This window comes from Chiloscyllium plagiosum, unplaced genomic scaffold (genome assembly GCF_037043375.1).
Source record: "Chiloscyllium plagiosum isolate Xiang-an unplaced genomic scaffold, Cpla_swu_hap1 HiC_scaffold_3, whole genome shotgun sequence".
Lineage (NCBI taxonomy): Eukaryota > Metazoa > Chordata > Chondrichthyes > Orectolobiformes > Hemiscylliidae > Chiloscyllium > Chiloscyllium plagiosum.
Window position 1 is genome coordinate 1,646,250 of NW_028270141.1, and position 21,036 is coordinate 1,667,285.

At 44.8% G+C, this 21,036-nt stretch overlaps 1 protein-coding gene across 9 annotated transcripts in view; it reads left to right on the forward strand.

The window, feature by feature from the left end:
* Nucleotides 1-21,036, forward strand: part of asxl2 (ASXL transcriptional regulator 2) — a 342,366-nt gene that overhangs the window by 183,812 nt on the left and 137,518 nt on the right. Inside the window, exons 1-2 of one of the 9 annotated variants that reach the window (XM_087976945.1) lie at nt 9,100-9,252; nt 10,054-10,143. The exons of 4 other annotated variants lie outside the window; for them this stretch is intronic. Coding sequence is in view for 1 of the 5 variants with exons in the window: in XM_087976924.1 (XP_087833050.1) it covers nt 8,980-9,038 (59 nt within the window). In the remaining 4 variants the exon portion in view is untranslated. Of the gene's footprint in view, nt 1-8,882; nt 9,039-9,098; nt 9,253-9,625; nt 9,966-10,053; nt 10,144-21,036 lie in introns of those variants that run through there. 4 more of the 9 variants (XM_043675905.2, XM_087976924.1, XM_043675915.2 and 1 more) reach the window with 4 other exon arrangements.

The window sequence follows — 21,036 nt, forward strand, 5'->3', positions numbered from 1 at the left end:
AATGATTAGGGGGTTGAGTGAATAGGGGGTTGAGTGATTCAGAAGTTGAGTGATTCCGAGATTGAGTGAATAGGGGGTTGAGTGATTACGGGGTTGAGTGAATAGGGGGTTGAGTGAATGGGGGTTGAGTGATTAGAGGGTTGAGTGAATGGCGGTTGAGTGAATGGGGGTTGAGTGATTAGAGGGTTGAGTGAATGGCGGTTGAGTGAATGGGGGTTGAGTGAATGGAGGTTGAGTGATTTGGGGGTTGAGTGAATGGGGGTTGAGTGAATAGGGGGTTAAGTGAATAGGTGGTGGAGTGATTTGGGCGTTGAGTGAATGGGGGGGTTCAGTGAATAGGAGGTTGAGTAATTAGGGGATTGAGTGAATATGGGGTTGAGTGATTGGGGGTTGAGTGATTCGGGGGTTGAGTGATTCGGGGGTTGAGTGATTAGGGGGATAAGTGAATGGGGTTGAGTGAATGGGGGTTGAGTGATTACGGGTTGAGTGATTAGGGGGTTGAGTGAATAGGGGGTTGAGTGATTCGGGGGTTGAGTGAATAGGGGTTGAGTGAATGGGGGGGTTGAGGGATTCGGGGGTTGAGTGAAGAGGGGGTTGAGTGTTTGGGGGTTGAATGATTAGGGGGTTGAGTGAATGGGGGTTGAGTGAATGGGGGTTGAGTGATTAGGGGGTTGAATGATTGGGGGTTGAGCGATTCGGGGGTTGAGTGATTAGGGAGTTAAGTGAATGGGGTTGAGCGATTAGGGGGGTGTGTGATTAGGGGGTTGAGTGAATAGGGGGTTGAGTGAATAGGGGTTGAGTGAATGGGGGGTTGAGGGATTCGGGGGTTGAGTGAAGAGGTGGTTAGGTGATTGGGGGTTGAATGATTAGGGGATTGAGTGAATAGGGGGTTGAGTGAATGGGGGTTGAGTGATTAGAGGGTTGAGTGAATGGTGGTTGAGTGAATGGGGGTTGAGTGATTAGGGGGTTGAGTGAATGGACGTTGAGTGATTAGGGGGTTGAGTGATTAGGGAGTTGGGTGAATGGGGGTTGAGTGAATGGGGGTTGAGTGAATAGGGGGTTAAGTGAATAGGGGGTGGAGTGATTTGGGGGTTGAGTGAATGGGGGGGGTTCAGTGAATAGGAGGTTGAGTGATTAGGGTGTTGAGTGAATGGGGGTTGAGTGAATAGGGGGTTGAGTGATTTAGGGGGTTGAGTGATTAGGGGGTTGAGTAATTAGGGGGTTGAGTGAATATGGGGTTGAGTGAATAGGGGGTTGAGCGATTAGGGGGTTGAGTGATTAGGGGATTGAGTGAATATGGGGTTTGAGTGATTAGGGGGTTGAGTGAATGGCGGTTGAGTGAATGGGGGTTGAGTGATTAGAGGGTTGAGTGAATGGCGGTTGAGTGAATGGGGGTTGAGTGATTGGGGGTTGAGTGAATGGAGGTTGAGTGATTTGGGGGTTGAGTGAATGTGGGTTGAGTGAATAGGGGGTTAAGTGAATAGGTGGTGGAGTGATTTGGGCGTTGAGTGAATGGGGGGTTTCAGTGAATAGGAGGTTGAGTAATTAGGGGATTGAGTGAATATGGGGTTGAGTGATTGGGGGTTGAGTGATTCGGGGGTTGAGTGATTCGGGTGTTGAGTGATTAGGGGGATAAGTGAATGGGGTTGAGTGAATGGGGGTTGAGTGATTATGGGTTGAGTGATTAGGGGGTTGAGTGAATAGGGGGTTGAGTGATTCGGGGGTTGAGTGAATAGGGGTTGAGTGAATGGGGGGGTTGAGGGATTCGGGGGTTGAGTGAAGAGGGGGTTGAGTGTTTGGGGGTTGAATGATTAGGGGGTTGAGTGAATGGGGGTTGAGTGAATGGGGGTTGAGTGATTAGGGGGTTGAATGATTGGGGGTTGAGCGATTCGGGGGTTGAGTGATTAGGGGGTTAAGTGAATGGGGTTGAGCGATTAGGGGGGTTGTGATTAGGGGGTTGAGTGAATAGGGGGTTGAGTGAATAGGGGTTGAGTGAATGGGGGGGTTGAGGGATTCGGGGGTTGAGTGAAGAGGGGGTTAGGTGATTGGGGGTTGAATGATTAGGGGATTGAGTGAATAGGGGGTTGAGTGAATGGGAGTTGAGTGATTAGAGGGTTGAGTGAATGGTGGTTGAGTGAATGGGGGTTGAGTGATTAGGGGGTTGAGTGAATGGACGTTGAGTGATTAGGGGGTTGAGTGATTAGGGAGTTGGGTGAATGGGGGTTGAGTGAATGGGGGTTGAGTGAATAGGGGGTTAAGTGAATAGGGGGTGGAGTGATTTGGGGGTTGAGTGAATGGGGGGGGTTCAGTGAATAGGAGGTTGAGTGATTAGGGTGTTGAGTGAATGGGGGTTGAGTGAATAGGGGGTTGAGTGATTTAGGGGGTTGAGTGATTAGGGGGTTGAGTAATTAGGGGGTTGAGTGAATATGGGGTTGAGTGAATAGGGGGTTGAGCGATTAGGGGGTTGAGTGATTAGGGGATTGAGTGAATATGGGGTTTGAGTGATTAGGGGGTTGAGTGAATGGGGGTTGAGTGATTACGGCGTTGAGTGATTACGGGGTTGAGTGAATAGGGGGTTGAGTGAATAGGGGATTGAGTGATTACGGGGTTGAGTGATTGGGGGTTGAGTGAATGGGGGTTGAGTGATTATGGGGGTTGAGTGATTAGGGGGTTGAGTGATTAGGGGGTTGAGTGATTTGAGGGTTGAGTGAATAGGAGGTTGAGTGATCAGGGGGTCGAGTGATTAGGGGGTTGAGTGATTGGGGGTTTGAGTGATTAAGGGGTTGACTGAATGGGGGTTGAGTGATTACGGCGTTGAATGATTAGGAGGTTGAGTGAATAGGGGGTTGAGTGAATAGGGGGTTGAGTGATTAAGGGGTTGAGTGAATAGGGGGTTGAGTGAATAGCGGGTTGAGTGATTCGGTGTTGAGTGAATAGGGATTGAGTGATTGGGAGTTGAGTGAATGGGGGTTGAGTGATTAGGAGGTTGAGGGAATGGCGGTTGAGTGATTAGGGGGTTGAGTGAATGGGGATTGAGTGATTAGGGGGTTGAGTGATTAGGGTTTTAGTGAAATGGGGGGTTTGAGTGAATAGGGGGCTAAGTGATTCGGGGTTGAGTGATTCGGGGGTTGAGTGATTACAGGGTTGAGTAAATAGGGCGGTTGAGTGAATAGGGGGTTGAGTGATTTGGGGGTTGAGTAATTAAGGGGTTGAGTGATTTGGGGGTTGAGTGAATAGGGGGTTGAGTGATTAGGGGGTTGAGTGAATAAGGGGTTGAGTGATTGGGGGTTGAGTGAATAGGGGGTTGAGTGATTAGGCGGTTGAGTGAATGGGAGTTGACTGAATATGGGGTTGAATGAATAGGGGGTTGAGTGAATAGGAGGTTGAGTGATTAAGGGGTTGAGTGATTTGGGGGTTGAGTGAATAGGGGTTTGAGTCAATAGGAGGGTTGAGTGAATAGTGGGGTTGAGTGAATAGGGGATTGAATGATTAGGGGGTTGAGTGAATAGGAGATTGAGTGAATTTTGGGGTTGAGTGAATTGTGATTGAGTGAAAAGGGGGTTGAGTGATTTTCAGGTTGTGTGATTGGGGGTTGAGTGATTTGGGGGCTGAGTGAATGGGGTTGAGTGATTGGGGGTTGAGTGAATTGGGAGTTGAGTGATTAGGGGGTTGAGTGATTGGGGGTTGAGTGATTAGAGGGTTGAGTGAATGGGGGGTTGAGTGAATGGGGATTGAGTGAATAGGGGGTTCAGTGAATAGGGGTTTGAGTGATTGGGGGTTGAGTGACTAGGTGGTTGATTGAATAGGGGTTGATTGATTAGGGTGTTGAGTGAATGGGGGGGTTGAGTGAATAGGGTTTGAGTGATTAGGGGGTTGAGTGATTAGGGGGTTGAGTAAATGGGGGTTTGATTGATTAGGGGGTTGAGTGATTAGGGGGTTGAGTGATTAGGGGTTTTGAGTGATTAGGGGGTTGACTGAATGGGGGTTGAGTGATTACAGCATTGAGTGAATAGGGGGTTGAGTGATTAGGGGGTTGAGTAAATGGGGGAGGGTTGAGTGAATAGGGTTTGAGTGATTAGGGGGTTGAGTGATTAGGGGGTTGAGTGAATGGGGGTTTGAGTGATTAGGGGGTTGAGTGAATGGGGGTTGAGTGATTACGGCTTTGAGTGATTAAGGGGTTGAGTGAATAGGGGGTTGAGTGAATGGTGGTTGAGTGATTATGGGGGTTGAGTGATTAGGGGGTTGAGTGAATAGGGGGTTGAGTGATTAGGGGTTTGAGTGATTTGAGGGTTGAGTGAATAGCTGGGTTGAGTGAATAGGGAATTGAGTGATTAGGGTGTTGAGTGATTGGGGGTTGAGTGAATAGGAGGTTGAGTGATTAGAGGGTTGAGTGAATAGGAGGATTGAGTGAATAGGAGGGTTGAGTGAATGGGGGTTGAGTGAACAGGGGGTTGAGTGATTAGGGGGTTGAGTGAATAGGGGGATGAGTGACTAGGGGTTGAGCGAATAAGGGGGTTGAGTGATTGAGGGTTGAGTGATTGGGGATTGAATGAATGGGGGTTGAGTGATCAGAGTGTTGAGTGACTGGGGGTTGAGTGAATAGGGAGTTGAGTGATTCGGGGATTGAGTGAATGGGGGTTGAGTGATTAGGGGGTTGAGTGAATGGGGGTCGAGTGATTAGGGGGTTGAGTGAATGGGGGTTGAGTGATTGGGGGTTGAGTGAATAGGGAGCTGAGTGATTCGTGATTTGAGTGAATAGGGGGTTGAGTGAATGGGGGTTGACTGATTTGGGGGTTGAGTGAAGAGGGGGTTGAGTGATTAGGGGGTTGAGTGATTTGGGGCGTGAGTGAATGGGAGGTTGAGTGAATGGAGGTTGAGTGAATGGGATTGAGTGATTGTTGGTTGAGTGAATGGGGATTGAGTGAATGGGTGATTAGTGGGTTGAGTGAAATGGGGGTTTAGTGATTCCGGGGTTGAGTGATTAGGGGGCTATGTGAATAGGGGGTTGAGTGATTAGGGGGTTGAGTGAATAGCGGGTTGAGTGATTCGGGTGTTGAGTGAATAGGGATTGAGTGATTGGAGGTTGAGTGAATGGGGATTGAGTGATTATGTGGTTGAGTGAATGGGGATTGAGTGAATGGGGATTGAGTGATTAGGGGGTTGAGTGATTAGGGGATTGAGCGATTAGGGGGTTAAGTGAAATGGGGGGTTTGAGTGAATAGGGGGTTGAGTGATTGGGTTTGAGTGATTCGGGGGTTGAGTGATTACAGGGTTGAGTGAATAGGGGGTTGAGTGATTAGGGGATTGATCGATTAGGGGGTTAAGTGAAATGGGGGGTTTGAGTGAATAGGGCGGTTGAGTGAATGGGGGTTGAGTGAATAGGGTGTTGAATGATTAGGGGGTTGAGTCAATAGGGGGTTGAGTGATTGGGGGTTGAGTGACTTGGGGGGTTGAGTGAATAGGGGGTTGAGTAATTGGGGGTTGAGTGACTAGGGGGTTGAGTGAATAGGGTTTGAGTGATTAGGGGGTTGAGTGAATGGGGGTTTGAGTGATTAGGGGGTTGAGTGATTAGGGGGTTTGAGTGATTGGGGGGTTGAGTGAATGGGGGTTGAGTGATTACGGTGTTGAGTGATTGGGGGTTGAGTGAATAAGGGGTTGAGTGATTAGGGGGTTGAGTGAATGGGGGTTGAGTTATTACAGGGGTTGAGTGATTAGGGGGTTAAGTGAAATGGGGGGGTGAGTGAATAGGGGGTTGAGTGATTCGGGGTTGAGTGAATGGGGTTGAGTGAATAGGGGGTTGAGTGATTAGGGGGTTGAGTGAATGGGGGTTTGAGTGATTAGGGGGTTGAGTGATTAGAGGGTTGAGTGATTACGGCGTTGAGTGATTAGGGGGTAGAGTGAATAGAGGGTTGAGTGATTACGGGGGTTGAGTGATTAGGGGTTTGAGTGAATAGGGGGTTGAGTGATTACGGCGTTGAGTGATTACGGGGGTTGAGTGAATAGGGGATTGAGTGATTACGGGGGTTGAGTGATTAGGGGGTTGAGTGATTAGGGGTTTGAGTGATTAGGGGGTAGAGTGAATAGGGGGTAGAGTGAATAGGTAGAAACTTGGCAAATGGAGTGTAATGCAGGAAAGTGTGAGCGCGTGCACTTTGGAGCAAGAATTAAAAGGCAAAATATTATTTAAATTAAGAGAGAATCCAAAAAAGTGCAGCACAAAGGGATCTGAGTGTCCTCGTGCTTGAATCACAAACAGTTAGCATGCAAGTAATTAAGAAGGTAAATAGAATTTTAGCCTTTATTTGTTCTGAGAATGGAGTATAAAAATAAATCTTGTTACATCTGTATGGATGTTGGTGAAGGCTGAATACTGTGTGCAGCTTTAGAACCCGTATAATAAAATATATCTACTAGCAATGGAGATAGTTCAGAAGGGTTTCAGTTGGCCGAATCCTGGAATGAGTTGAAAGTGTGGTGCTGGAAAAGCACAGCAGGTCAGGCAGCATCCGAGGAGCAGGAGAGTCGACGTTTCGGGCATAACCCCTTCATCAGGAATGAGGCTTGTGGGCCTGATGAAGGGCTTATGCTTCAGACTTAAATTTTCCTGCTCCTCGGATGCTGCCTGACTTGCTGTGCTTTTCCAGCACCACACTCTCAACTCTGACTCCCAGCATCTGCAGACCTCACTTTCTCCTCCTGATTCCTGGAATGAAACAGTTGACTTATCAAGAAGAACTAAGCAGATCGGACCTTTATTCATGACAGTTTAGAAGAATGAGGGCCGATCTTAATAAAACGTACAAGATTCACAGCTTACAAGGTAGATATTGAGAAGATTTTTCCACCTATGGGGATATCTCAAAGTAGGGAACACAGGTGGAAAAATCTTCTCAATATCTACCTTATAGAATAAGGGACATTCATTTAAAAACGAAATGCAAAGAAATGTCTTCTCTCAGAGATAGACAACATGTAGAGGAGCTGGTGTTGAACTGGGGTGCACAATGTCAGAAGTCACATGACACCAGGTAGACAGGGTGGTGAGAGTTGCAGGTAGACAGGGTGGTGAAAGTAGACTCGCAGGTAGACAGGGTGATGAGAGTCGCAGGTAGACAGGGTGATGAGAGTTGCAGGTAGACAGGGTGGTGAGAGTAGACTCGCAGGTAGACAGGGTGGTGAGAGTAGACTCGCAGGTAGACAGGGTGGTGAGAGTCGCAGGTAGACAGGGTGGTGAGAGTCGCAGGTAGACAGGGTGGTGAGAGTCGCAGGTAGACAGGGTGGTGAAAGTCGCAGGTAGACAGGGTGGTGAGAGTAGACTCGCAGGTAGACAGGGTGGTGAAAATCGCAGGTAGACAGGGTGATGAGAGTAGACTCGCAGGTAGACAGGGTGGTGAGAGTCGCAGGTAGACAGGGTGATGAGAGTTGCAGGTAGACAGGGTGGTGAGAGTCGCAGGTAGACAGGGTGGTGAGAGTCGCAGGTAGACAGGGTGATGAGAGTCGCAGGTAGACAGGGTGGTGAGAGTTGCAGGTAGACAGGGTGATGAGAGTCGCAGGTAGACAGGGTGATGAGAGTCGCAGGTAGACAGGGTGATAAGAGTTGCAGGTAGACAGGGTGGTGAGAGTCGCAGGTAGACAGGGTGGTGAGAGTCGCAGGTAGACAGGGTGGTGAGAATCGCAGGTAGACAGGGTGGTGAGAGTCGCAGGTAGACAGGGTGGTGAGAATCGCAGGTAGACAGGGTGGTGAGAGTAGAGTCGCAGGTAGACAGGGTGGTGAAAGTCGAGGGTAGACAGGGTGGTGAAAGTCGAGGGTAGACAGGGTGGTGAAGAAGGTGTTTGGCACTCTTGCATTCATTGGTTAGTACATTGAGTACAGGAGTTGAGAGGTCATGTTGCAGCTGTACAGGACATTAGATAGGACACTTTTGGAACATTGTGTACAAATCTGGTCTCTCTGCTATAGGAAAGATGTTGTGAAATTTGTAAGGACTCAGAAAAGATTTATGAGGATGTTGTCAGGACTGAAAGATTTGTGTTATAGGGAGAGGCGGAATAGGCTGGGGCTGTTTTCCCTGGAGCTTCGAAGGCTGAGGGGTGACCTTCTCAAGGTTTATAAAATCATGAGGGGCATGGACAGGGTAAATAGACTAAGGTATTTTTCCTTGGGTGGGGGAGTCCAAAACTAGATGGGTGGGAGGGACAAGATTTGAAAGGGACCTAAGAGATAATCTTTTTACACAGAGGGTGGTATGTGCCTGAAACGAGTTGCCAGAGGGTGGCACGGTGGCTCGGTAGTTAGCAATGCTGCCAGGGACCCGGGTTTGATTCCAGCCTCGGGTGACTGTCTGTCTGTGTGGAGTTTGCACGTTCTCCCCGTGTCTGCGTGAGTTTCCTCCGGGTGCTCCGGTTTCCTCCTGCAGTCCAAAGGTATGCAGGTCAGGTGAATTGGCCATGCTAAATTGCCCGTAGTGGTCAGGGACATGTAGGTTAGTTGCATTTGTCAGGGGTAAATATAGTGTAGGGAATGAATCTGTGTGGGTTACTCTTCAGAGGGTCGGTGTGGACTTGTTGGGCCGAAGGGCCTGTTTCCACACTGTAGGGATTCTATGAGGAAGTGGTGGAGACTGGTACAAGTACAACATTTAAAAAGCATTTGGATGGGTATCTGAATAGGAAGGGTTTAGAGGGATATGGGCCAAAAGCTGACAAACGGGACTTTGTCAGATTGGGATATCAGGTCGGCATGAATGAGTTGGACCGAAAGGTCTATTTCCGTGCTGTATGACTCTACCATTTCTGACCACTTGGAGGAGCACTTGAGCACAGTAGGTGAAGCTGCCTCTCCCTGTTGCATTTTCACCATCAAACAAACTGAACAGTTTTGGCAACACAGTTCCCACTTCCAATTATCACCTTAATCTAACTTAAGACTTGGATCTGACTTGAATTTACGAGTGTTGCCCAATCGATGTTTTTCTTCCCATGTCTCTGTTGAGTTGTTCTTCCTGGTTCTTCTGGGAGTTGGGATATAGCAGTGATCTGTGAGTGTAACACTTATGTAATACCATCTGAAGGGAGAAGAGGTGTGGTTACAGTGCGGCGAGTTGGCCATACTTTAACTTTTTTGATTGCTGCTTGACTGTCTTGCTATTTGAATGTCTCCGGATAAAGCGTAACACTGTTGATATATGAAGATTCCAGCTCTTAACTCTCACAGTCTGTAGAAGGAGCATAGAAATGTAGAAAAGATCATCTGTAAGTGTCTTTATTTTGGAAACAAATTCGAGTATTTTTGATCCTGTGTTGTCGTTTGGCAAAAATCCAATCCAATGCTCGAACTTAATTGGATTTGAAAGTAATCACAATTATAGACTCGACTCATCTGTATTTCTGGCAATTGTAGAATAAATTTGCAACTCGTTTAATGGTAACCTTTGCATTTCTCAATCAGTTCCGTCAGGGACATGAATTCTTTATATTTGACCAGCTTCCTTCTCACAGGTGTGGAGGCTGTACATGTTTCACTCCTACGCACAAGTAGTATTCAAGTTAAGCAAGACAAAGACATCTGTACAAGCAGGGCAGAGAGTAATGACGCAATATTTAAATATTATCGGTGCTGCTCAGTGTCAATGTGGTGTCAAGAATCCAAAGATTTTATTCCTCTTAAAGAGATTCTGGCTGCATTAAAGAGTTTTATGAGATGTTTATTTGGGTTTGGACGTGTAAGAATGAGAGTTTCATTGTACTTGTTGCCAACAAAGTAACTGCTCAGCTGTGTGCTTACTGGTTCTGTAAGCAAGTCTAGACACACATCTGACCTTCTTTAATTGTAACTGCAACAACAAAAATGCCAGCTAACATCATGTCTGGATTTGTTGCGTGTGAAGTATTAAGATTTGTAATGTGTAAAATACCAGCTTCTAAAGATAGGTAAACAAGATCTCTCATGTTTCAGACCTGGAGAGGTAAGTTTTTATTTTAATCTCTACTGTGTAACTTCCAATGTTTTGCACATATATGTGATACTTTTCCTATTAACTGCTCCTGTCTCAGTTAAATCTGAAGAGAAGTGGGTATCTCACTGAATGCGGTACCACTGGGTATTTTTGAGCCATTACCAGTGTCAGTAGAAGTCTGTGAATGGTAAGTGCAATTGTGATAAAATCAATATTCCAGCTCTTTTCATTGACATGCTTATGTTTTCTGATTCAATTCATTCCCTACTGATTTTATCATTAGTTTATTGATGTCGGTTTGCATTGATTAAGCTTACTATTTTCAAAGTTGAGGAGTTCTGTTTCACTGTGGTTTATTACAATTAGTGGTTAGTAGTTGCACAACTGCTGCCTGTCTGAATGTGCAGAGACAGACAAAAGGTACTGGAAATAGCCACTACGCGTATGTGAGGTTAGACATCAGTCATTTTATATAACAAATATTAAAAGTTGATTTTCAAGTGACTTAACTTCTATAACTTCTGATATACTTAAGTGAACCCACCACCTCACTGTTATGGATCGTGACTGTTCTCTCCAAGCTATCAACTCCAAAGCTGCTTTGAAATGGATATCAAGTTTTTAGATTTTATTCTCTGACCTACTTATGGGGAATGAGATTGGAAATATAATTTTATGAACACGCTGAGATTATTGTATGATCCTTATTTTTGATTCTGCCATGTAGTTTTCTGATGGGTTCTATTCTTGGCAGTATCAATTCTAAAACTGCATGTTTTGTAAGGTGCTTTGTTTAGAGGTTGTCTTGTTAAGATCTGTTATTATTAATACAGAGGCTGATGTATCTTTTTATTGTATTACCTGTACGTGATGCAGAATAATAACTGGCTAGAAAGCTTTTTGTACCACGTGAGGTACACACCATTTAAAATGATTAACTTGAATAATTCCTACTCTAACAAAGAGTCACCTGAATTCGAAGCAATATCTTACTCTATTCCTATAGATGCTGCCTGACCCACTGTGATCTCCAGCATTTGTTGCTTTCAGTACAGATTCCAGGATCTGCAGTAATTTGCTCCTAGTTCCTGGCCATGTCCTTCTTGTTTTAGCATCAACATTCAACAGACCTTTAGTGGAAAGGTGTCAACTAAAAACCTGACCTTTAAATCGGCCAGGCTGGAAGATGTCAAAACATGGAGATCATGGGACTGGGAAAAGGAGAGGAACGTGAAGTAACAGAGTAAGAAGTTGGAAGGATGCAGGAGTATTGTCAGCTGAAGTAAATAACAAGATAAAAAACCTGCAGATGCTGGAATCCAGGAGGGACAGGCAGGAGGCTGGGGAACACAGCAAGGCAGGCAGCATCAGGGGACAGGCAGGAGGCTGGGGGAACACAGCAAGGCAGGCAGCATCAGGAGGGACAGGCAGGAGGCTGGGGGAACACAGCAAGGCAGGCAGCATCAGGAGGGACAGGCAGGAGGCTGGGGGAACACAGCAAGGCAGGCAGCATCAGGAGGGACAGGCAGGAGGCTGGGGGAACACAGCAAGGCAGGCAGCATCAGGGGACAGGCAGGAGGCTGGGGGAACACAGCAAGGCAGGCAGCATCAGGGGACAGGCAGGAGGCTGGGGGAACACAGCAAGGCAGGCAGCATCAGGGGACAGGCAGGAGGCTGGGGGAACACAGCAAGGCAGGCAGCATCAGGGGACAGGCAGGAGGCTGGGGGAACACAGCAAGGCAGGCAGCATCGGGGGACAGGCAGGATGCTGGGGGAACACAGCAAGGCAGGCAGCATCGGGGGACAGGCAGGAGGCTGGGGGAACACAGCAAGGCAGGCAGCATCAGGGGACAGGCAGGAGGCTGGGGGAACACAACAAGGCAGGCAGCATCAGGGGACAGGCAGGAGGCTGGGGGAACACAGCAAGGCAGACAGCATCAGGAGGGACAGGCAGGAGGCTGGGAGAACATAGCAAGGCAGGCAGCATCAGGAGGGACAGGCAGGAGGCTGGGGGAACACAGCAAGGCAGGCAGCATCAGGAGGGACATGCAGGAGGCTGGGGGAACACAGCAAGGCAGGCAGCATCGGGGCACAGGCAGGAGGCTGGGGGAACACAGCAAGGCAGACAGCATCAGGGGACAGGCAGGGGGCTGGGTGAATACAGCAAGGCAGGCAGCATCAGGAGGGACACCTAAAATACCTCAAAAAAGGAACACTTCTTACAGCCACAATTTTTCCAGTCCTCCATCTTGGATTACCCAAAATCCATGTCTCTCATTCCATTTCCTCTCTTCCTCACAACTCTTCCATAACACCGTTCACCTTCATTTCCCATTGCAGTCCATCCCATCTGAGCCTTATCCCCATTTGAAAAGAAGTGAAAACAGGTTCCGTACTGAAGTTTTTTGTGATCCTGTGTTGCTCCTTCTTTGTGCCCTTTCTGACTTTACTCTAGTAATCCCACCCTCTTTTAGCCTTCTCGATCCGAAGAGAGTGTCCGATCTCATCCTCATGGTGATAAGTGGAACACTGGAACTTCTTCAAAATTCTCTCAGCTTTTTATTTACAGAGGTACACATTTCTCATTGTGTACCTTTACCAGAACTGTGTTTAAGTGTCTCTGTATAAATAAACACAGTTGAATTCCCAAATAGTACTCATAGATATGTGACATCCAGTTGAGATATAATTAACATGTTAGACACTGCCTACCTGTAGCATCACAGGAAATTGATTTGTGAGCTCCCTAGAAGTATGTAGAGTTGGATAGCTGAAACAAAATTAAAAGAACTGTTAAAAAATATTTTATTCCAAAATTTCCTCTGTCTACAAAGAAATAATAATCAGTTTTATACAATTTTGAATATGCCATGATTGAATGTGTATATATTAAGACCACTGGCGTGTTGTAGAATAAACGTACCAAGAAAGGAAACATTGTGCAGCGGTGAAGTGCTAATAAAAGTGGGTTTACTCCAGGTGCTCTGGTTTCCTCCCACAGTCCAAAGATGTGCAGGTTAGGTGAATTGGCCATGCTAAATTGTCCGTAGTGTTAGGTAAGGGGTAAATGTAGGGGTGTGGGTGGGTTGCGCTTCGGCGGGGCGGTGTGGACTTGTTGGGCCAAAGGGCCTGTTTCCACACTGTATGTAATCTAATCTAATCTAATCTAATCTAAAAGTCATTAAGCCTCAAGAAACAGTAGCGACAGCTAAGGGGGCTTTGGGAATTCAGTGTTAGGGTGAGGCAAGATCCCTCAGAGCCTGAACATGCAGGAAGCAGACCCTAGATCACAGCCTTCCCAGAAACAGCTTCCTAACTGGCTACAAAAACAGAAATTGCTGGAAAAGCTTAGCAGGTCTGACAGCATCTGTGGAGAGAAATCAGAGTTAATGTTTCGCGTGCAGTGACCTTTCCTCAGAACTACCTCTGTCAGGGTGGTAGCTGAACTCTCAATGCAGCCAGCCCAGTCAGATCACCTGATAGTCAATCCCACTGGGGGAGGGAGATGATGCTGAGGCAGGTTGGAAACTGAAGAACAATTCAACAAAGTGAAAATAGAACATAGAAAAGTGCAGCACAGAACAGGCCCTTAGGCCCACGATGTTGTGCCGAGGTTTAATCCTGATGTAAAATATAGTAACTTAACCTGCACACCCCTCACCTCGCTGCTATCCATGTGCATGTCCAGCAGTCACTTAAATGTCCCCAATGACTCTGCTTCCACCACCACAGCTGGCAACACATTCCATGCATTCACAACTCTCTGCGTAAAGAACCTACCTCTAACGTCTCCTTTATACCTTCCTCCTAATATCTTCAGACTATGACTTCTCGTACCAGTCAATCCTGCCCTGGGGAAAAGGCTCTGGCTATTGACTCTAACTATTCCACTCATTATCTTGTATACCTCGATCAGGTCTCCTCACTTCCTCCTTCTCTCCAGAGAGAAAAGTCTGAGCTTATTCAACCTTTCTTCATACGGCAAGCCCTCCAGTCCAGGCAGCATCCTGGTAAACCTTCTTTGCACCCTCTCCAAAGCCCCAAATAATTAGCCAAGCTGTTAATGCCCTGGGAGTGGAAGGGAAGCTTCCCTATGTGCGGCCTTTCCTGTCTCATTGAGAAATGAGTTACTGGTTCAGTCAGACTCCAGGCCTTGCAGGTGGCCAGGGAGCTGGTGGTAACGTTTCAAGAGTTGTTCTGCCAATGACATATGTCAGGCACAGTCACAAAATCATCTCTAATTGGGAAGTTAATAATCCCAATCAGCTTCCTGCCTCTATATGGAGGGAGCAGCTACTGCTCCTCGATTTTCCTGCTCCTATCTCCTAGCTCACAAAATTCAGCTAATGTGTATTTGATCAAGAATTCCTTAATACAATTCATTGTGTTTTGTTGCTTCAGTTTGCACATTTATGTGAAATAGTTTTGAGATATTCCCTAAAACCTCTCGGTAAGCTGTATTTGCTGCCAACATGGTTTTGTTGCTGTCTCTCAGGAATCAGCACTTTGAGAAGTAACTGTTTAAAAATGAATGTGACTCATAGACATTACTCACCAGGATGTGTGGGCTACTTTGTAAATGTTGATTGCAAATTGCTGTTGATGTCAAATCTGCCAACATTGTACAATAAAATAACTAAGGATGAAGCAGATTCTTTGTCAGTAATTAATATTCCAGTTTATTTTATGCTGGAATGGAAATACAAAACCAACAGAGCAGGGAGAAAACTGAACCTTCCAGTTGGTTTTGGGGTTCCCTCATTTCACATGTACTGGGGCAATCTGCAATTCTGTTTTCTTATTTACTTGGTTCAAGACATGATAATGGAATGAACAGTATTACGTTCGTCAAGTTCTTTGAGAAGGTGACCAAACAGGTGGAGGGTAAAGTGGTTGATGTGGTGTATATGGATTTCAGTAAGGTGTTTGATAAGGTTCCCCACGGTAGGCTATTGCACAAAATACAGAGGTATGGGATTGAGTATGATTTAGTGGTTTGGGTCAGAAATTGGCTAGCTGAAAGAAGACAGAGGGTGGTGGGTGATGGGAAATGTTCATCCTGGAGTGCAGTTACTAGTGGTTTACCACAAGGATCTGTTTTGAGGCCACTGCTGTTTGTCATTTTGAGGCTGTAGAAGGATGGGTTAATAAATTTGCGGATGACACTAAGGTTGGTGGAGTTGTGGATAATGATGAAGGATGTTGTAGGTTACAGAGGGACATAGATAAGCTGCAGAGCTGGGCTGAGAGGTGGCAAATGGAGTTTAATGTGGCAAAGTGTGAGGAGATTCACTTTGGAAGGAGCAACAGGAATACAGTGTACCGGGCTAATGGTAAGATTCTTGGTAGTGTGGATAAGCAGAGAGATCTCGGTGTCCTTGTACATAGATCCCTGAAAGTTGCCACCCAGGTTGATAGGGTTGTTAAGAAGGCATACGGTGTGTTAGCTTTCATTAGTAGACATCATACTGCAGCTGTACAAAACTCTGGTGCAGCCGCACTTGAAGTATTGCATACAGTTCTGGTCACTGCATTATAGGAAGGATGTGGAAGCTTTGGAAAGGGTTCAGAGGAGATTTACCAGGATGTTGCCTGGTATGGAGGGAAGGTCTTATGAGGAAAGTCTGAGGGACTTGAATCTGTTTTCGTTAGAGAGAGGAAGGTTGAGAGGTGACTTAATAGAGACATATAAGATAATCAGAGGGTTAGATAGGGTGGACAGTGAGAACCTTTTTCCTCGGATGGTGATGGCTAGCATGAGGGGACAAAACTTTAAATTGAGGGGTGATAAATATAGGACAGATGTCAGAGGTAGTTTCTTTACTCAGAGAGTAGTAGGGATGTGGAATGCCCTGCCTGTAACAGTAGTAGATTGGCCAACTTCCAGGGCATTTAAATGGACATTGGATAGACATATGGATGAGAATGGAATAGTGTAAGGTAAATCGGCTTCAGATTGGTTACACAGGTCAGCGCAACATCGAGGGCTGAAGGGCCTCCACTGCGCTGGAATGTTCTATGTTTTATTCTGTGTTTATAGTAACACTGTTAGCCTCCCTCCTTCACATCTCCCTCCAGCCAGCACTCCCCATCACTGACTGATCTTCTCTTGCCATCATGCTAATTCACTGGTGCTCATTAGACATTTTCTAATCAACAACGACCAGTAATGGAGTAGAATCAGTAAAATGAGAAAAAGGTTTGGATTTTGTGGTCAGTGGCAACACAGCGATTCTTCCTGTTCCCTCTGTTTGATTTTAATTCTTTCACAGGATGTGCCTTTACCAGAGAAGGATACTTTCCAGGCCATGGTGACAGAAGTGAATTCTGTGGTTAGAAGGGCTAAACATTTATCGAGCAGAAATGTTAGATAGACTGTTGATTTTAAAGTTGACCAGGGACAGGGACCATTGGAACACAAAGGGACTTGGGGAACATGTGCACGAAACACAAAGCCAGCACACAGGGACAGCAAGTAATCAGGAAGGCCAACGGAATGTTGGCCCTTGTTTCAAGGGGACTGAAGGGAAGGAATTAACTGCAACTGTACAAGGCACTAGTGACAGCACATCTAGTAGATGGTGGTCAGGCTCTGAGGAGTCAGGATGTGAGTTACTTGCTGCAGTATTCCTAACCTTTGACCTGCCCTGATAGCCCCTTTATTTATGTTGTGAGTCTAGTTTATTTATAGGGTCAATGGTAACCTCCAGGATGTTGGCAGTGGGGGACCCAGTGATGACATCATTAAATATTGAGGCAATGGTTAATGTCTCATCTTGGATATGTCATTGCCTTTCATTTAGAACATCGAACAGGACAGCACAGTGCAGGCCCTTTGGCCCTGGCTGTTGTGTGCCCACCTTTTATCCTACTCTAAGATCAAGTTAATCTACATACCCTACATTTTACAATCATCTATGTGCTTATGCAAGAGTTGTTTAAATGTCCCTAATGTACCTGACTATACTCCCACTGTTGGCAGTGCATTCCACACACCCACCACTCTCTGTGTACAGAACTGACCTCTGACATCTCCCCTAAACCTTCCTCCAATCACCTTAAAATTTGTGTTGTGAGAATGTTAATGCAGGGGCTGTTGAAGCTCATCTTGTTTGAGAGGGTGCCATCCTCTGAGAAAAACCTCCAGATTTCTCAACTTGCAAATGCAAGTTGTTGCCATACTTAATCCATAATCGCAGTACATGCTGATCATCTCTAATATTGCTTTAACAAACTCTGGATCAATATAAAGTTCATAAGCATAACTTTGTTTGATTTTTCTCAGTTAAATTAATAGCAATTATTGTTCAAAGATTGTAAAATTTACTTTTCATGATTTAGTTTCTCATTCTTTATTTGTATTATGTAAATACTTATTAGTGTGTATGAATTAAAATGTCTGTGCATAACTTGACTGTGGTATAACTTTTAATGTAATTAACAGATGTACCTACTTACAAGAAATATTTACTTGCATTTTAATGGTGCTGATTTAAGTACTTAGTCTAAAGAGGCTAATTATAAATGAGTTCAAATCATATAGGAAAGAAATGAATTATGATATAAGGTGCATTATTATTTTTATTAGTATATGTAATTCCAGGCTTATCCTGAACCCTTTTTATATAAATCAACTAATCTTTTTTATTTCCATTGCTGTGCACCATTTGCCCATCCATATTAAATTACAGAAGGTAAGAAATTAGCTATGTAAAAAAAAAGTTTCATGCAAAACATTATTGTAGCCTGCATTTAGTGAGCCTCATTAGTCATATAAATGAAAGGGAAAGAACTTGAAAGCACTCATGGAGTTATTGGCTTTGAAGAACGTGGTCATTAGTTTCATTATTTTGATGTATGCTGAAATCTGTGGCTGCTCTGTTTTGACTTTTATACATTGTGAAGTTGATTAGCCTGAGGGGCTACATGTTGATGTCAAGCCACTGCAAGTCTAACTCAGCAAGACTTTTCCATTTGTGATTTTTGCTGGAGTTGCTCTCAGTTTTTTATCTCGCAATACACTACAGGCCTTTTAAAGAAGCTGTGAGTTTGACTCTGTGTATGCATTTATAAGATTGGTTCACATATTCTTGTGATATGTACTAAGTGTCTATAAGAAATGCCCAGAAGCAAAACCTTCTATAAATATGCATTTAGTACTGACAATTCCACTAGTCTTGGTGTAAAATACCTAGTTTAAAGTCCTTTCATGTGATTAGGAGCAAAATATCCTAAGGAAATTTCTTGCAGTGACATAAATTTATATTGTTTTATGAAATTATAGCCAGGATATTGCATTCAAACAAAAATGGTTTGTGTTTGTTTTGAAAATGACCATGCGGCTCCTTTTTGAACACAGCTTATTTATAGATTTTGAGTCTGGGGCATGTATTTTAATTATGTTTGAATGTTTGTCAGATAAGCAACATGATAATGTGTGAAGAAAGCCTTTGACAAAGTACCACTTAAAGCCCAGGTGAGCAAAATCGAGACTTGTGAAATAGGAGGGTTTGAATAAAATATTGGCTTCGGCACAGAAAACAGCGAGTCATGATAAATGATTGCTTTTCAGACAGAAACGTGTCAGACAGCGGTTTTTCCCAAGTTTCTGTGCTAGAATTGCTGCTTTTTTTGATCTACAAATGACTGAGATATTGAAAGACAAAGTGAAAAATTTTGAAATTTTAATTATACCAGACTTGGAGGTGTGGCAAATGGTGTGCCTCTAGCAATTGGATTTAACAGAACATTGATAGGTGACCAGATTGGGCAGGTAAGTGGCAAATGCAATTTAGTACAGAGAAATGTGAGGTGATGCATTTTGCTAACACAGATAAGGAGGTGCAGTATAGATGTAATGACAATTATAGAGTGCACGGAGTCAGAGAGACATTTGGCTTCATATGCATAGTCTGTGAGGGTGATGGGATGTAGAGAGAGAAATTAGCAAAACGCATGAGTTATTTGGCTTCATTAATACAAGCATTGAGTACCAAAGCAAGGAAGTCATACTGAAGACTTTGGTTCTGCCACAACCAGACGATTGCACCCATACTTCCAGAAGATGTGAGTATCCTTGAGATGATGAAGGGCAAAGTTAACAGTGTGGTTTCAGGAATGAGGGAACTTAGCCACAACGTGCTGGCTAGAGAAATTGGATTTGTTCAGTTTGGAGCAATGGGGTTAAGGAGAAGTTTAATAGAGAGGTAAATGATTACGACAGGTTTAGACAATGGAGTTATAGCGTTATACAGCACAGGAAAAGACCCTTCGGTCCAACTAGTCCATGAGGAGAAAGTGAGGTCTGCAGATGCTGGAGATCAGAGCTGAAAATGTGTTGCTGGAAAAGCGCAGCAGGTCAGGCAGCATCCAGGGAACAGGAGAATCAGGAAGAAGGGCTTATGCCCGAAACGTCGATTCTCCTGTTCCCTGGATGCTGCATGACCTGCCGCGCTTTTCCAGCAACACATTTTCAGCTCCAACTAGTCCATGCCAACCATGTTCCCAAGCCTAAGTCCTCCCACTTGCCTGAGTTTGGCCCCTATCCCTCCAAACCTTTCCTATTCATATACTTACAAAATGTCTTTCAAATCTTGTAACTGCACCTGCATCCATCACTTCCTCTGGCAGTTCAATCCACATATGAACCATTTTCTGTGTAAAAAAAGTTGCCCTTCGTATCTTTTCAAAATTATTCTCCCCTCAACTTAAAATATGCCCTCTCGTCTTGAAATCCCCTACCCTAGGGAAAAGACACCTGCCATTCACCTTATCTATAAGCCTCATGATTTTATAAACCTCTACAAGGTCACCTCAACCTCCTATGCTCCATTGAAAAAAAATCCCAGCCTGTCCAGCCTTTCCTTTTAGCTGAAACCCTCCATTCCCAGTAACATCCTGGTAAACCTTTCCAGTTTAATAATATCCTTCCTATAATAAGGGAGATCAGAACTGGGGACACAAGGAGTCTCACCAATATCCTGTACAATCTGAACATACTGTCCCAACTCTTATACTCAGAGTTCTGAGCAATGAAGGCAAATGTGCTAAACATCTTCTTAAAATGCCTAGGTCTCTCTGTTCTGCAACACTGCCCAGTTCCTATTTTTAATTGTATAGGTATTGTCTTTATTTGTGTGGGCATAAATGTTGTATGAATGGAGGTATGTATGTAGCAAGGTGTTTATACACAAATGCTAGAAGTAAATGAAATAAGATATGGAATTTGGAGGCTGTTGTGAACATTAGGAAGCTACATGGAGTGGGAATACTAAAACAATATTTATGAATAGAGTTTGGCTTTGCATTTCACAATTCCGTGGGATGCAGTCCTGGCTATCTTTACTAAATACAACTGAGTGGTGAACAAAGTTAGTCCTGTGAAAATGCAGTAAACTACACAGGACAATTCTAATTCTGCTCCTGTATCTTTTGGTCCCATAGAGATTTCTTAATTGGAAGAATGCCGTAGAGTTCTCACAGGAAGGATGATATCAGTAAATGTAGTGAAGGTTGCTGTAAGAGTCAGTGGGTTTGTAATGGATGTTTAACCTATCCCCAGAAATGTAGGCAGGGAAACTGAAGGATAGTCAGGAAGAATCAGGGGATGAGCAGATGAAGATGAGAGATAACTGGAAATTGGACATCAAGTCAAATTAAGGTTTCAAGCTCATGGTAGAAGCAGGAGACACCATCAATACATAGTTCATAATACCTGGAATGACAATTGTCTTCTGAGGAAATATTGGAGTAGGCTTGGCTAGCTTTTGCTGGTGTGTGGGCGAGTAAGAAGTGACTTGATTAAAACATAAGATGTTGAGAAATCTTGACACAGTAGATGTATTGATGGTGTCTCCTGCTTCTACCATGAGCTTGAAACCTTAATTTGACTTGATGTCCAATTTCCAGTTATCTCTCATCTTCATCTGCTCAACCCCTGATTCTTCCTGACTATCCTTCAGTTTCCCTGCCTACATTTCTGGGGATAGGTTAAACATCCATTACAAACCCACTGACTCTTACAGCGACCTTCACTACATTTACTGATATCATCCTTCCTGTGAGAACTCTACGGCATTCT